Genomic DNA, 12,444 nt, shown 5'->3' on the forward strand with positions numbered 1-12,444 from the left:
ATTAACATTTCAACACTGACAGCTTTAGGAGATGGGGGCTTCTGGGAGTAGAGGATGAAATGTGTTTTCTAGCCTAGAACATAAAACCTTCTAGATCTGGGTTTCATGTGCCTTGAATGGGCTAGATCAGAACTTAGAAGGTTAAACAATAAAGTGCTTCCTGGAGGAAAAGTAGTACTTTCCCTTCATCGAGCATAAAAGTGATATTTAAAGGTAAGACATTATTTTCCTGAAATCATAGGTTATCTAAATTTTCAGCTACTCTGGCCTTGTTTTCCGTTTTGGAAAACTTACAAATCATTTCCTCGACCACATAGGAGACATACCTGAAGCCCCTCACTGGCTGACTGGCTGTCGATCATCTCAACCAGAGATGGTCAACTGTCAGTGGGAATGTGGTTGATGGAAGTGAGTTTTGAGTCTGTACAGCCCAAGCATTTTAGATGAGGACAAAGCCTGCTTTTGAAGAAAAAACTCACTTGAAATTTCTTTTGTTGTAGAAAGTTTGAAGAAATATACCCCCCAGAAGTAGCAGAGTTTGTGTATATTACAGACGACACCTATTCCAAGAAGCAGGTCCTGAGAATGGAGCACCTCGTATTGAAAGTCCTTGCTTTTGACTTAGCTGCTCCAACAGTAAATCAGTTTCTTACCCAATACTTTCTGCACCAGCAGCCTGCAAACTGCAAAGTTGAAAGCTTAGCAATGGTAAGTTCATTTATGAGGTGTTTTTTTTTTTTAGGTTATAATTAGCCCTGGTTTTATTGTATAACATTGCTTAAGAGATTAAGTATTTTCAGTTTCAATACACAGAAAAACCTAGCAAAAGAAACATAATATAGTTGGCCCTCTCTTTGGGTTCTGTGCTTATGAAATCAGCCAACAGGCATTTAAGGTGCCTGCCTATGTACTGGATAAGTATAGCCCTAAACACGATGCAACTAGATCTGTGCTGTTTATTTATTATTATAAGTTATTTAGTAATAACCTAGGTATATAGCACTAGATTGTATGAAAATGGTGTATCTTTTATATGTAAAGTACTTAAATATTTGGTGTTCGTGGAAAGGGACTGAGAGGTCCAGGAGAGAATTTTCCCAGTGGATATCCAGAAGTAACCGTGTCAGAAAAACACTAGTGGTTTAAAGACAACGTCCTGGTAGATGTTTTAAGTGAATTAGGGGGCAGAAATGTAAACTGAAGATGGAACAAAACATTGGAATAAATTCTCCCCGGGCTGATACAGAACCAGTGAACATCAAAGATAGGAAAAACAAATCAGGATGTAAGGATAGAACTTGTGATTTTAGAGCTGTTTGTTTTTTCATTCCAGTTTTTGGGAGAATTGAGTTTGATAGATGCTGACCCATACCTAAAGTACTTGCCGTCACTTATTGCTGGAGCTGCCTTTCATTTAGCACTCTATACCGTCACAGGACAAAGCTGGGTACGTATTCCACTTGCTAGTTTGGTTTGGGCAGAAAGCGTAGCTGTAAACTTTAATTTGAAAGCTCTACTTCAATCGCCTGCTGCTAGGAGTGAGCTTGAACATGTTAAAGATTAGTGCAAGATTAAGGTGCAGTGTTCAGTGCCCTGTGCTGTTACTACAAACTCAATGGTTGTCTTTTCTTTGTAGCCTGAATCATTGGTACAAAAGACTGGATATACCCTGGAAAGTCTTAAGCCTTGTCTCATGGATCTTTACCAGACCTACCTCAGAGCACCACAGCATGCCCAACAATCGATAAGGGAAAAGTACAAGCATTCCAAGTAAGAGTCAGATTCTTTGTTCTGCCACAGCTGCCTCAGCAAGACATACATAATCGTATGTTGGAAGCTGCTGTGCCCGGTATTTCCCCCTGGGCATCTGCTAGGGTGGATAAGGGAACAGGTGTATGTGTTCTGAGTAGCAAATGATTCTACAATCATCAGTCTAGTCAAATAGAAATAGCATTTCTCCAATCTGGGGGTACAACAGTGTTTACTAAATTTGTTTTCTTCCCTACTCAACAGGTATCATGGTGTTTCACTTCTCAACCCACCAGAGACACTAAATGTGTAAGAATGAAAGACTACCTTTGTTTAGAATGGGAGTCACTCAGAGTTCACGATGGACAGTTTTTATCTTGGGTTTTAATTTCAATCATTTCAGAATGTAAATGGTATAGCCACAGACAAATTATGGTATCCATTGCTTTTTAAATGGTTTTAATTTGTATATCTTTTGTACATGTGTCTATCTTAGATATTTGGCTAATTTTAATTGGTTTTGTTAACATTTGGTGCTGCCAACTGTCAGGATATTAAGAATAAATTGATTTGGAAATTTTTGCAAGTCAAAGTTAATTTGAGATAAAAAATAAGGCTGATAACGTCACTTAGAAAAGCTAACTTGGTTTGTTACTGTTCAGTGGGGGTGGAAAAGGCATTCTAAAACTGAAATATTTCAGGGAAATGGATCTTCAAATTATCAACTTTAACAAATAAGATTTTGTGCAGCAGAAAAGTTGTACAGAAAGTTTATTCAAAACATGTTAAAGACAAAATTTATCAATCAGTTTTTATAATGGGTTTTCAAATAAAAAACTACCCAGGGCTGTTAAACAGCACTGAATAAATAGTCTTTTATTAGTTATATATATATTTACAAAAATACCAGGTTAGCTTTAATTAGCAGCTCTCTTCTTTTTCCTCCTTTTCACTTGACTTTTACTCGGGGCCTTTTCCTTTGCACTGGCGGTCTGTGCTCTGTGAATAAAGTAATGACAGCTCACTGTGTGCCCACTGCCTGATGCACAGCATTCAATGCAATGCTCAGGTGTCCTGTCACACACCTAGGTCCTGTTTTTATGGACATTTGAAAGAAACCAGAAATCTCTTACCTTATTTTCTTTGGCTTCTTGTCTGGTTCCAAAATGATCATTTCTTCTTCTTCACTATCTGACAGCACTATAGGGGCACCTTAAGAAAATACCAAAAAAGTAAAAGTAACTGCTTAACTATCTACATCACAAGTCCTGACGCTCCCATTTCTGTGCCCACACACTAGAGCTCTGCTACCTGGAGGCATATGCATTACTCTTTCCAAATCTTTACCCCCTCCATAAATTGTAAAAATTTATGTTTTCTGTAAGTATTTTCTTTTTCTTTCTTTCTTTTTTTTTTAAAAAGAGGACTTACGTAGGCCAGGACGGTCTAGTATATTACTACCAGGGCTAACCATGAAAAATGTAGAAAACTGTTTTGTTTGCCCATTTTTCTTTTGAATATTAATTTTATATATGTGTGTAAATAAAGCATGCAAATTAATCCTTTGTTCATTTGGCTGGCTGTGTATTCTTTCTCAGCATTCTGTGTTCACATGCTTTAGAAAAGCTCTACCTTCTCCATTATCCTGGTTATTTTAGCTATCTATGAACCTTGCTAAATCCTAGACAATAGACAGTCGTACAGTACTAGTGATGGTTAATTCAACTGGATACAAAGGATTCTATACAGCATTTACCAGATCCCGTTAAAGTCACCCATCTACCTAATTAAACCAACACTGGTTCCCTGTCAAAACAAACACCAACAGGCTATCAGCAATAATTTTCTTGTGTGAAGACAAGTAGAATATGCATTAGCTCTTAATACCCTTGTTTTCTCCCACAGAGTACATATTGCAATCTGAGTTCAGTTCAGTTCCCAGCACCTACATAGCTCACAAGCTCCTGGAACTCTAGCTAAAGTTCTCTATGTCCACAGGCACACACATGCACATATACACTAAATGTAAAAATGTTAGACCTTGCCAGGGGCTTCTATCCTAAAATGACAGTCACTGCTACTAATGTGGTCAATTAACTCATTTAAAATTCAGCTTCTCAAAACAAGCCACATTTCAAATATTCAGTAGGTAAACAGTGGCTGCATCCTAGCCAATGCACGTAAATAATACTTCTTACCACAGAAGATGCTACTGAATAGTACTAAAGGTTTGTGTGCATCTGTGAAAGTACACACTTGCTGCTCTCCACAAACCAGATGAGGGTGTTGGCGCCCTTGGAACTGGAATACAAGGCTGTGAACCACCCAGTGGGATCCAAACTGGTCATCCCGACTAAGCAATAAGTGTCTTCACCACCTCTCTGGCACACATCATGAGCTTTTTATTTGAGTCAAACTACACAAGGCAGCTTGCAGGGATGATGCCCATGGGTAGGCTTTTGTTTGATAGGATCTCTAGTTCTTGCTGTTCTGAAACTTCCTATGTATAACAGAGAGCCTCCTGCCTGTCTTCCCAGTGCTGAGAGATATATACTATCACACCTGGCCAGATGTAATTTTTTTAATTGTTTAAGAGTATCACTCATTTACATGCCAAAGCATACCACTAAATCCCAAAGTATTTCACTTTCCAAGACAGGAACTAGCTCTATATATGACCTACAATCTCCATACATATATATACCTCTTTACATATGTATGAGTTTACATATGTAGATTTATATCTGTAGCTATCTCTAAAACATAGTAAAAGCCAAAAGAATCACCTACCTTGGCTTCCAATATCAGAAATTCCTCCAGTGTCCATCTTTGTATCATCAAGAATGACAGCTTCATCAGTGCCACCCTCCTCCTCCTCTTCCTTCTCAGAATCTTCAAGGTCACCCCAAGAGTTTTCTATTCCATCTCCTATCTGAGCAGTACCAGGAGTCCACAGTACAGGTTTGGAAACACTTAACAAGTTAAGAAAACTGAATATCCAAAACATTGCTATTTTCTTGTAAGACTGCTTCATGTGTTCCATCACCAATAATCAACTTGATAGTAATTGGCAATAAATTTTTTTCAAGATTATGTGATGAACTTGGTCTCATCAGTATTGAAGTTGTTTCTCAAAGGGAAATGAATGCTGTAATTTCACTTGTATTTTCTTACAGTACTGGAATAGAACCCAACACCTTATACATAGCTAGAAAACTGCAGTACCAGTGAGCTACATCCCCAAGCTCTAAGTTGGTCTTTAAAATAGAAAACTGTTTTTTAGAGATAACTGAGAAAAGCTAGATGTCATATTATCAACTTAATATGGCATATTTATCTCTTAAGTATGATTTTCCCCCAAACCAAATTTCAATATGCACATTATAGCCTTGATAAAAACAACCAACGACAAAAAAAGGTTAAGCATCATTACTGTATAAACCACGTAATAAAGATACACTTCTGGAGGAGGTTCAGCTTCAGCAATAATTTCTTCTGCTTTCTCCTCTATGTTGGAGGTATCAACAGAGGCCTTCTCCATTTTAAATGCTGTGATCCTTTGATTGGCTATAGACTCTGCAAAGCCAAACTTCCCCCCTTCTTTCCTGTAGGGGTTTGGGTAGTGGTTTTGGAGATGACAGTAAGAAAAAACTTACTACTTAGGCTTTGGTAGATGAGAAATAGAGTTGCTTAACTTCACCACTTGTCCTCGTTAGCTTCAACTGTAAACTCGACAGAGCCTAGAGTCACTGAAGAAGGGAGGCCCTCACCAAACCAGACTGCCATATCTGTGGAGGAGTATCTTGATTGTTAATTGACAAAAGAGGGCTCAGCCCACTATGGGGGGCACCGTTCCTGGGGCAGGTGATCCTGTGCTGTGTAAGACATGTAGCTAAGCATGGACCTGTGAGCCAGCAATCAGCACGCCTCTGGTCTCTCTGAACCCCTCAGCTTTGATGAGTTCCCTCACCAGAGGAAATGCTACATGAACTAGCAGGAGGCCTGCCTCCAGGCTCCTTATTGGTGAACTGATCTGGAAGTATAAACCAAATAAATCCTTTCCTCTCCTAAAATGCTCTTGGTCAGTGGTTTACATCAGCAATGGGAAACAAACTAGAGCACTCCCATAGTTATCAAGACAGATGTGAACCACTGCTGCCTGTCTGCTAGGTACCTGGAGTGTATTCTCTAAGCCTCCACAGGACAAGACAGTACTCTGAAGTGCTGGGTACTTGTTACTTAAGGTAACAAGCAGAGCTATAAACCAGCCTATTTGTTCTATTCATTTGAGTTATTAGATTCTTTTTTCATAAGAACATGTTCACTTAAAGAAAACACTTCTGTAACTTTTTAGAATAAAATCTCAACTAAGTACTAGTATGAACAACTGAGAATAACTAGGAAAAGACCACATATGAAATTATAAGACTCCCTTGTGATAAAAGCCCTTAGAAACAGGGATTTAATGAGCACACAGTTGTGAGAATGAAACTTACCTAACTTTCTGGTCGTTTCCCAAAGCTTTCTGTATCAGCTCTGTAATCTCTGCTACTTTCACCCCAGCTATTTTACTGCATCTCAAAACCTATTTGTAAATTTGGGGTGTTAGTCAAAGAAAACAAACTAAACGGCTTTTTCTAATGAAACCAAAACCATGGCATGAATTCTCTACCTTTATAATTTAAGAATTTCTTTTCCAAGTGTGAGATTAAGGCACAATAAACACAGTTAAGACAAAAATATGAAAATCCCTTAACTTTTGAAGGTCTAACACATTAAGGGAACAGACTTGAGAAGATACCACAGAGATCACCAATCAAAGGCTCAGGAATACAGACTTCCTTTCTGTGTCCGTCAGCCACAGAAAAAGCAACAGTGGTTGCAATCCTAGCACCAATGGTACTGGCGACAATAACACAAAGGAGCATCACTGAGCACTCCCTATCTCAGATGCCCATCATCCACCTACACATTTACCCTTCAATCCCGTCTACCCCATAAGCAGGGGAAAACATGGAGACCAAAGATCAGTTACAATTTGAATGAAAACAGCTCCCTTACACTGCTACTTGGCACAATATTATCTACAGCCTCTGTGTGAATCTGATATGCGGCCGGGTTTGAGTATCACTGCTGCTTGTGTAGAATTCTAAAACTAAAACTTAGTTTTCTCTTAATGTATACATTTAATACTTTAAAAAGTAGCAATATTTGTCTTTCTTCACTGAAGGAACTAAGGTATTCCTCCAGTTAGATAGGGGGCAAGGAAAGAAAGCATAACTCATGGCCACTTGTTAGAACATAATGCCTGACCTGAAGCCAGATTCTAACATAACTAGACTTACTCATCTGAGGTACCCTGTGGCCACACACCTTTAATTGCAGCACTCAGGAGGCAGAGCTCTGTGAGTTCGCGGCCAGTCTGGTCTTAAGAGTTAGTTCCAGGAGAGCTAAGGCTGTTATACAGAGAAACCCTGTCTTCCCTGTCTTGGAAACAAATGAAGTAACAACAAAGCTTCTGAAAAGAGCCCTCTACCAGGGACACTGTCAAAGCACTGACCTGGTCTGTGAGCAGCATTATCCCGCCACTAGACTGAATAGTACAGATTTCTCGATGTTTATTCATGGCAATCACCAGCAAGCCATCCATGACTCGTTCTTCTCGCTCATTGGGGTCCACTAATAAATATGTTCTGAAACAAATGTTAAATGGTACTGAGCGCATCTGAAGCTGAGTGCTGTTTCTAGAACAGGTTTTTCAAGTTAGCATTCAAGGTCAACACTGAAGAAGCTTTTAAGTCAATAGTTTCAGTTACGTGGAGTGTATGTTTCTCTGGCCACTACAATGAAACGACACTAAGTTCAGACTGAGATTTAAACCTAATACTTACACCATCTCTTTGATGAAATGACTTCTGGCTCATTAATAAAGAGTTAAACAACACACAAGTCTCTTTTTTCCTGAAGACCGAAGGATCCAGATTTTCTTAGAAGCACATGGTAGATAAGCCTCCCCATTTTAGACCATGAGAGGGTAACAAGGACTTGGGAAGAAAGGACTAGACAGCTGAAGGAAACGAGTGCTCTGATTTGCAATGTGCTCCTAGAACTACACGCTCTACGATGTCTCACAGTACCTATGGCCATCAATCCACAGCGACTCTTCCCCACTTTCTCAGATGAGAGCTCGCATATAATTCTCAAGGCATTGGCCTAGTTCAAGGAAGAGCGGATGTGACTGTGTCATATTAAATTCTTATTCTGTAAGGGTGTTATGAGCAGAAAAGTTATGGGAAGTGCATTTTAACAGCTGAGTCTTGTTGACTTCCCCTTAAAAAGACAGGAAGAAACCAGCAGGTGCTCTCAAGGCCAGCATGCCTGGTCTGTCAGAAAGGGAGAAAGGTCCTAGCTCAGCTGGAAGAGTGTTACAGCATGAACAAAGCTCTGAGTTCAATCCCCAGCACCAGATAAACCAGGCATGGCAGTACATACCTGTAATCCCAGCACATGGAGTGGAGGCTGCAGGATCAGAAGCGCGAGGTCAACTAAGCTATATAGACAGCTCAAAACCAGTGGAGATAGGAGACCCTTTTCAATGAGCAGAATCCAACTCCTAGGCATACTTAGACTTTCAGCCCGTGCCAAGGCGACACTTACCCTTGCTGGAAGAAAGCAAAGCTCACACAGATGGGCATGTGGTGGATGCTCAGCGGCACAGGGTCGCGCTCTTCAGGGGTGTACTATTTCAGGAAAAAAGGCCAAATTCTTAAGTCGGCAAAGTCACTTTGAGATCAAATACTAAAAAATGAAATTCTTAATTGTGAGTAGCTAAATAATGTCCTTTATAATTACTTATATGACTTTGACAGCTGTGTTCCTATTTTATGATGATAAAACATCAATCATGTCTAATCTTCTATCTCAGATTGCCTTTTTAGTAGTCTGTCCAGTGCTACACGGGAGCCCTTGATCTACCTCCGTGTAAAACTAACCAGATTCGCTCTCTTGTTATTTCCTTCACACTCCTTCTGCTGTAGGAGCACTGTTCTTGCCTCCAAATCTTCAGATTCTGCTCTGGCAAAGGGCCTCAAAACACCATTATGAAAACTTGAGCATCTGATGGTTCCCTCTGCAACTCAGGCTCAGAGAGTACACTTTCATTAATTATTCTAGCATGTAATATATACGTACACACACACACTCAGTCAAAACTGGCCTACCTGGCAATAAGAGGACAGTGCAGACCACTGGTTCTCACTGGAGCAACACTGGGACCATCTGGGCACTCTGAGTTAGAGGGTCAGGTTCTTAGGTCCTATCTCTAGCCTGCTCTATAAGCAGAGCCTAGCAGTACATTGTCAGTTAAGTCCTCCAGACATTTCTGATCAACTTGTGTTATCTACTTGGCTCAATGAACAAAAGGCCTGAAGAAAACACATAAATCTGGTGACTCACAGTCCTTTTCAGGTACTGTCAGCCTCTCGACCCCAAAAAGAAACCAACCATATCCTCTAATAGTCAAATTCAAAGAAAGGGTCACAGTTCTACTTCAGAAAACCAAGCTGGGTTATGGTATTATTGACACATTTCTGTAAGGGAACTAGAAATTTTTAGGACAGTTTTGAACATCTGCAGTTTTTTCTCATGAACAAATACTAGAGTAGATCTGAATACCATGTAACGCACGCCTCCACTACTAACTTCCTGTCTGCACATCTCGTTCATAAGAACAACTCCAGCTGAGCCCTGGAAGCTTACCAGCGTCACTTCCTCTCCCTGGACAGAGACATCGGGTCTGCGGAAGTGACACAAGGCTACGATCGCAGCGATGCTGGCAGCATCAATAATATTTCCATCATGATTTAATAAATGGAGGTCTACACGGATCTGCCAAACCTGAAAGTGAATTTAAGATAAAAATAAATCCTAACTGAGCATGACCAGTGGTCACTGGAAAACTTAACACTGTACACATATTTCTTAGATTAAAGCATGTAGTTAATCCTTCAGTTTATCCAGTAAAATTCAGTTAATTTTAACAAAAAACAAACACTTGAAGTAGAGACCTTTTCTATGTGAGTCATCTGAGAACATGTTAATATGTAATATGTAAATAAATAGAACCACCCCAACATTTAAAACCTAACTATGTTTTTTTTAAAATGTTCATTTTTATTTTACATATATACAAATTTGCTTGCATGTGTGTATGTGCCACACGCATGCCTGGTGCCCTCAATACCCTAAGTGTTAGATCTCTGGAACCAGAGTTACAGGTGGTTGTGAGCTGACACATAAGTGCTGGGAACTGAAGCCAGAGCCTCTGAAAGAGCAACCAGTGCTCTTAAGCAGTCTTCCTAATGTTTTATGCCTGAATCAACAGTAACCACTGTTAAAAATCTGGGGTATATTTCCCACCTTTTCACCAGCGACAACACAGAGAGATTCAGTGTCTATACACTTTGAATTTCTTAGACACCTTTCCAAGAGTCGATTCAGCTTCACCAAGAGATCTGATTGCCTGTGCAAACAAGAATGAACTGCCATGAACTATAACTCTGAGCATTAAAACGACAGTTTACTGTTGTCAAATTCTTCTATGGCTAAAGGAGCTTAAGAAAAAGCAAGATACCTGCCAGGTTCAAAAGCTGGAGCAGCCATCTGAGAAAGTTCAAGGTTAAAAAACAGAATACCTTCTGTTGCCCTATTGAGTTTTGGAGAAACAAGTTCACAGGAAACCTGTCCAAGAACTCTGTAAAAACAAAGGCACAAAGCAGTCAGCTCAACATACTGCCCTTTCAATTAAAAAAATGAAATGTAAAACAGACAAAAATCAATCCTAAATAACAGCACAACGTGACAGGAGGCAGAAATTACAGCGTGTAGTGGACTGGGTCAGCAAAGCTGTCTCCACACACCACAGTCATGCACATACACAATAATAATAAAATGTTTAAATGTAAGATTTCATGCAGAAATAAAAGAAATGCTATACCTAAAAGGATGACAACAAGGAAATCTCTAATCTCTTAATCACGCAACAATAAGGGAAGCTGAGACTCATTGATGACAAGATCTACACTCCTCACTCTAGACTATGAGAGACATGCAGGTGATCGGTGTCAGCTACCAACGTGATTTATAAAGGTCATGAGGAACTATGATACCCATACAGCGGAAAGTACTCGTGGTTAAAAGTTAAAGTGTGACCAGGAAACTAAAAAGGCTTGCATTAAAGAAACGTATTTCTCATCAGATAAAAGGAAGCGCTGTTTGTATTTGTGAGCTACTCGGTAAACACCCGAGTAAGTCAGTATGTAATTCTCCCACCCTTTGTGGTATTATCTGATTCGTGGTACCTTGTTTTCCCAAGTTCTACAATACAGCATCCATAATCTGTTCCGAATGTGATCCTGATGTTCCTGTAATCATAGGTTTGTCTGCCGTCCAGCCGCTGTAAGCAAACATCACACACCTTTTAACACACTTAAGAGCAGCAATTGTGTCTGTCTGGTCCTGGGCCCTTGGCACTGACAAGGGCTGGTGGGTTGAGGCTCAAAGGAACCGGCCAGGATAAAATACTGGCCCGAGGCTGGGGGAATGGGCAGAGTCCACGCTGGGAACCACCCGAGTTCACACCACGACTACACCACAGGCCAAATTAACAACGAATTCACGGGCCACTGGAATCCACCCCGCGGGCAACCCGAGTCTACACCCAAAGCCACCGAGGCCTCGCACCTTCTTCTCCTCAATGGCGCGGAGCAGGAAGCGGCGCTCGCAGTTGGAGAGCGGCGTTTCCTTCATAGTGCCGGGCCACGCCGAGGAAGAAGACCACTACTAAACGCCGCACACCACTTTCTTCCCGGCGTGGGTAATAGACGTCATCCGGGCGCCGACGCGCAGGCTCGGAGTGGGGTGTGGGCGGGGCTAGAGGTCGGGCACCTCGGCAGCCGGCAGGGGCTGTGCAACTTTCCTCCAGAAGTTTTCGTCCGGACCCGCGGGGCTTCACGGGGGGGGGGGGGGGGGGTGACCGTCTGCACAGTCCTGTTCCTTTGTTTGTTTGTTTGTTTTGTTTTTAGACAGAATCTCACTGCGTATCCTTGGCTGTCATGGAACGCAACAGAAATCCTCCTATCCCTACATTTCTTGCTTGCGGGGTCCGGGGTGGAGGGGTAGAAAACAGGGATTTCCCTAGCTCTTGACTCTGGCCTCCTACCAAGTTTCAGGCTGACCTAGGTTTGGGGAATTTCTCGGCACTTGATAGTCTGCAGAGGCCGCTAACTTCTGTCAGAGAAAGCTCGAAGGGTGGTGAGGGCGGGCAGATCAGTGGAAGGGCTTGGACAGACGGTGAGGACCAGCGAGGCTATGGGCTGGGAGGATGTAGCAGGCTGAAGGCGGTTCACTTCAGACCTGAGGACAGGAAAGGAAGCGAAGCGTGACTTTCAGTCCCCGTGCGCTGCAGCCTTTTTTACTCAAGCTTATTTCTACCGACGCAAATGTGTTCTGCTGTCGGTGTCCTGGTCTACCCACATCAAGAGATGGTTTTTGGCAGCTTGGGCAACAGGGAGGCGGCGGTAGGTGGCCTTCTAGTGCCCAGGTCCCTTGTACCGTGTGTGTGTGTGTACAGCCTCACTGTATATTACCGTGTGTGTGTGTACAACCTCACTGTATATTACCGTGTGTGTGTGTGTG

The 12,444-nt window shown here is 41.4% G+C and overlaps 2 protein-coding genes across 2 annotated transcripts in view; one reads left to right on the forward strand and one right to left on the reverse strand.

Moving 5' to 3' along the window:
* The window catches only part of Ccna2 (cyclin A2), a 7,176-nt gene extending 4,742 nt beyond the window's left edge, over positions 1 to 2,434 (forward strand). Inside the window, exons 4-7 of the mRNA XM_005370401.3 lie at positions 501 to 708; positions 1,334 to 1,447; positions 1,637 to 1,770; positions 2,014 to 2,434. Of these exons, the coding sequence (XP_005370458.1) occupies positions 501 to 708; positions 1,334 to 1,447; positions 1,637 to 1,770; positions 2,014 to 2,062 (505 nt within the window). The 3' untranslated portion in view covers positions 2,063 to 2,434. The remainder of the gene's footprint in view (positions 1 to 500; positions 709 to 1,333; positions 1,448 to 1,636; positions 1,771 to 2,013) is intronic.
* A 163-nt stretch (positions 2,435 to 2,597) lies between these two features.
* Exosc9 (exosome component 9) lies at positions 2,598 to 11,625 on the reverse strand. The gene is made up of 12 exons (XM_005370396.3): positions 11,491 to 11,625; positions 11,109 to 11,203; positions 10,382 to 10,501; positions 10,168 to 10,270; positions 9,508 to 9,645; positions 8,407 to 8,489; positions 7,310 to 7,442; positions 6,246 to 6,334; positions 5,208 to 5,354; positions 4,540 to 4,721; positions 2,883 to 2,961; positions 2,598 to 2,748 (listed from the first exon to the last, which is right to left on the reverse strand). Exons 1-12 carry the CDS (start codon positions 11,554 to 11,556, stop codon positions 2,667 to 2,669), a joined length of 1,317 nt encoding a protein of 438 aa, XP_005370453.1. The 5' UTR covers positions 11,557 to 11,625; the 3' UTR covers positions 2,598 to 2,666.
* Positions 11,626 to 12,444: the final 819 nt, after the last annotated feature.

Source organism: Microtus ochrogaster, unplaced genomic scaffold (assembly GCF_000317375.1).
Source record: "Microtus ochrogaster isolate Prairie Vole_2 unplaced genomic scaffold, MicOch1.0 UNK78, whole genome shotgun sequence".
NCBI classification, from domain to species: Eukaryota; Metazoa; Chordata; class Mammalia; order Rodentia; family Cricetidae; genus Microtus; species Microtus ochrogaster.

What these genes read in the sequence shown, in the direction of transcription:
- Exosc9 (XM_005370396.3), bottom strand. Translation starts at nt 11,556, where the DNA reads ATGAAGGAAACGCCGCTCTCCAACTGCGAGCGCCGCTTCCTGCTCCGC. An exon ending in GTAGAACTTGGGAAAACAAG is followed by an intron (nt 10,502 to 11,108) that starts GTACCACGAATC and finishes TTGTTTTTACAG; the next exon opens with AGTTCTTGGACAGGTTTCCT. An exon ending in TTCTGATATTGGAAGCCAAG is followed by an intron (nt 2,962 to 4,539) that starts GTAGGTGATTCT and finishes TATTTTCTTAAG; the next exon opens with GTGCCCCTATAGTGCTGTCA.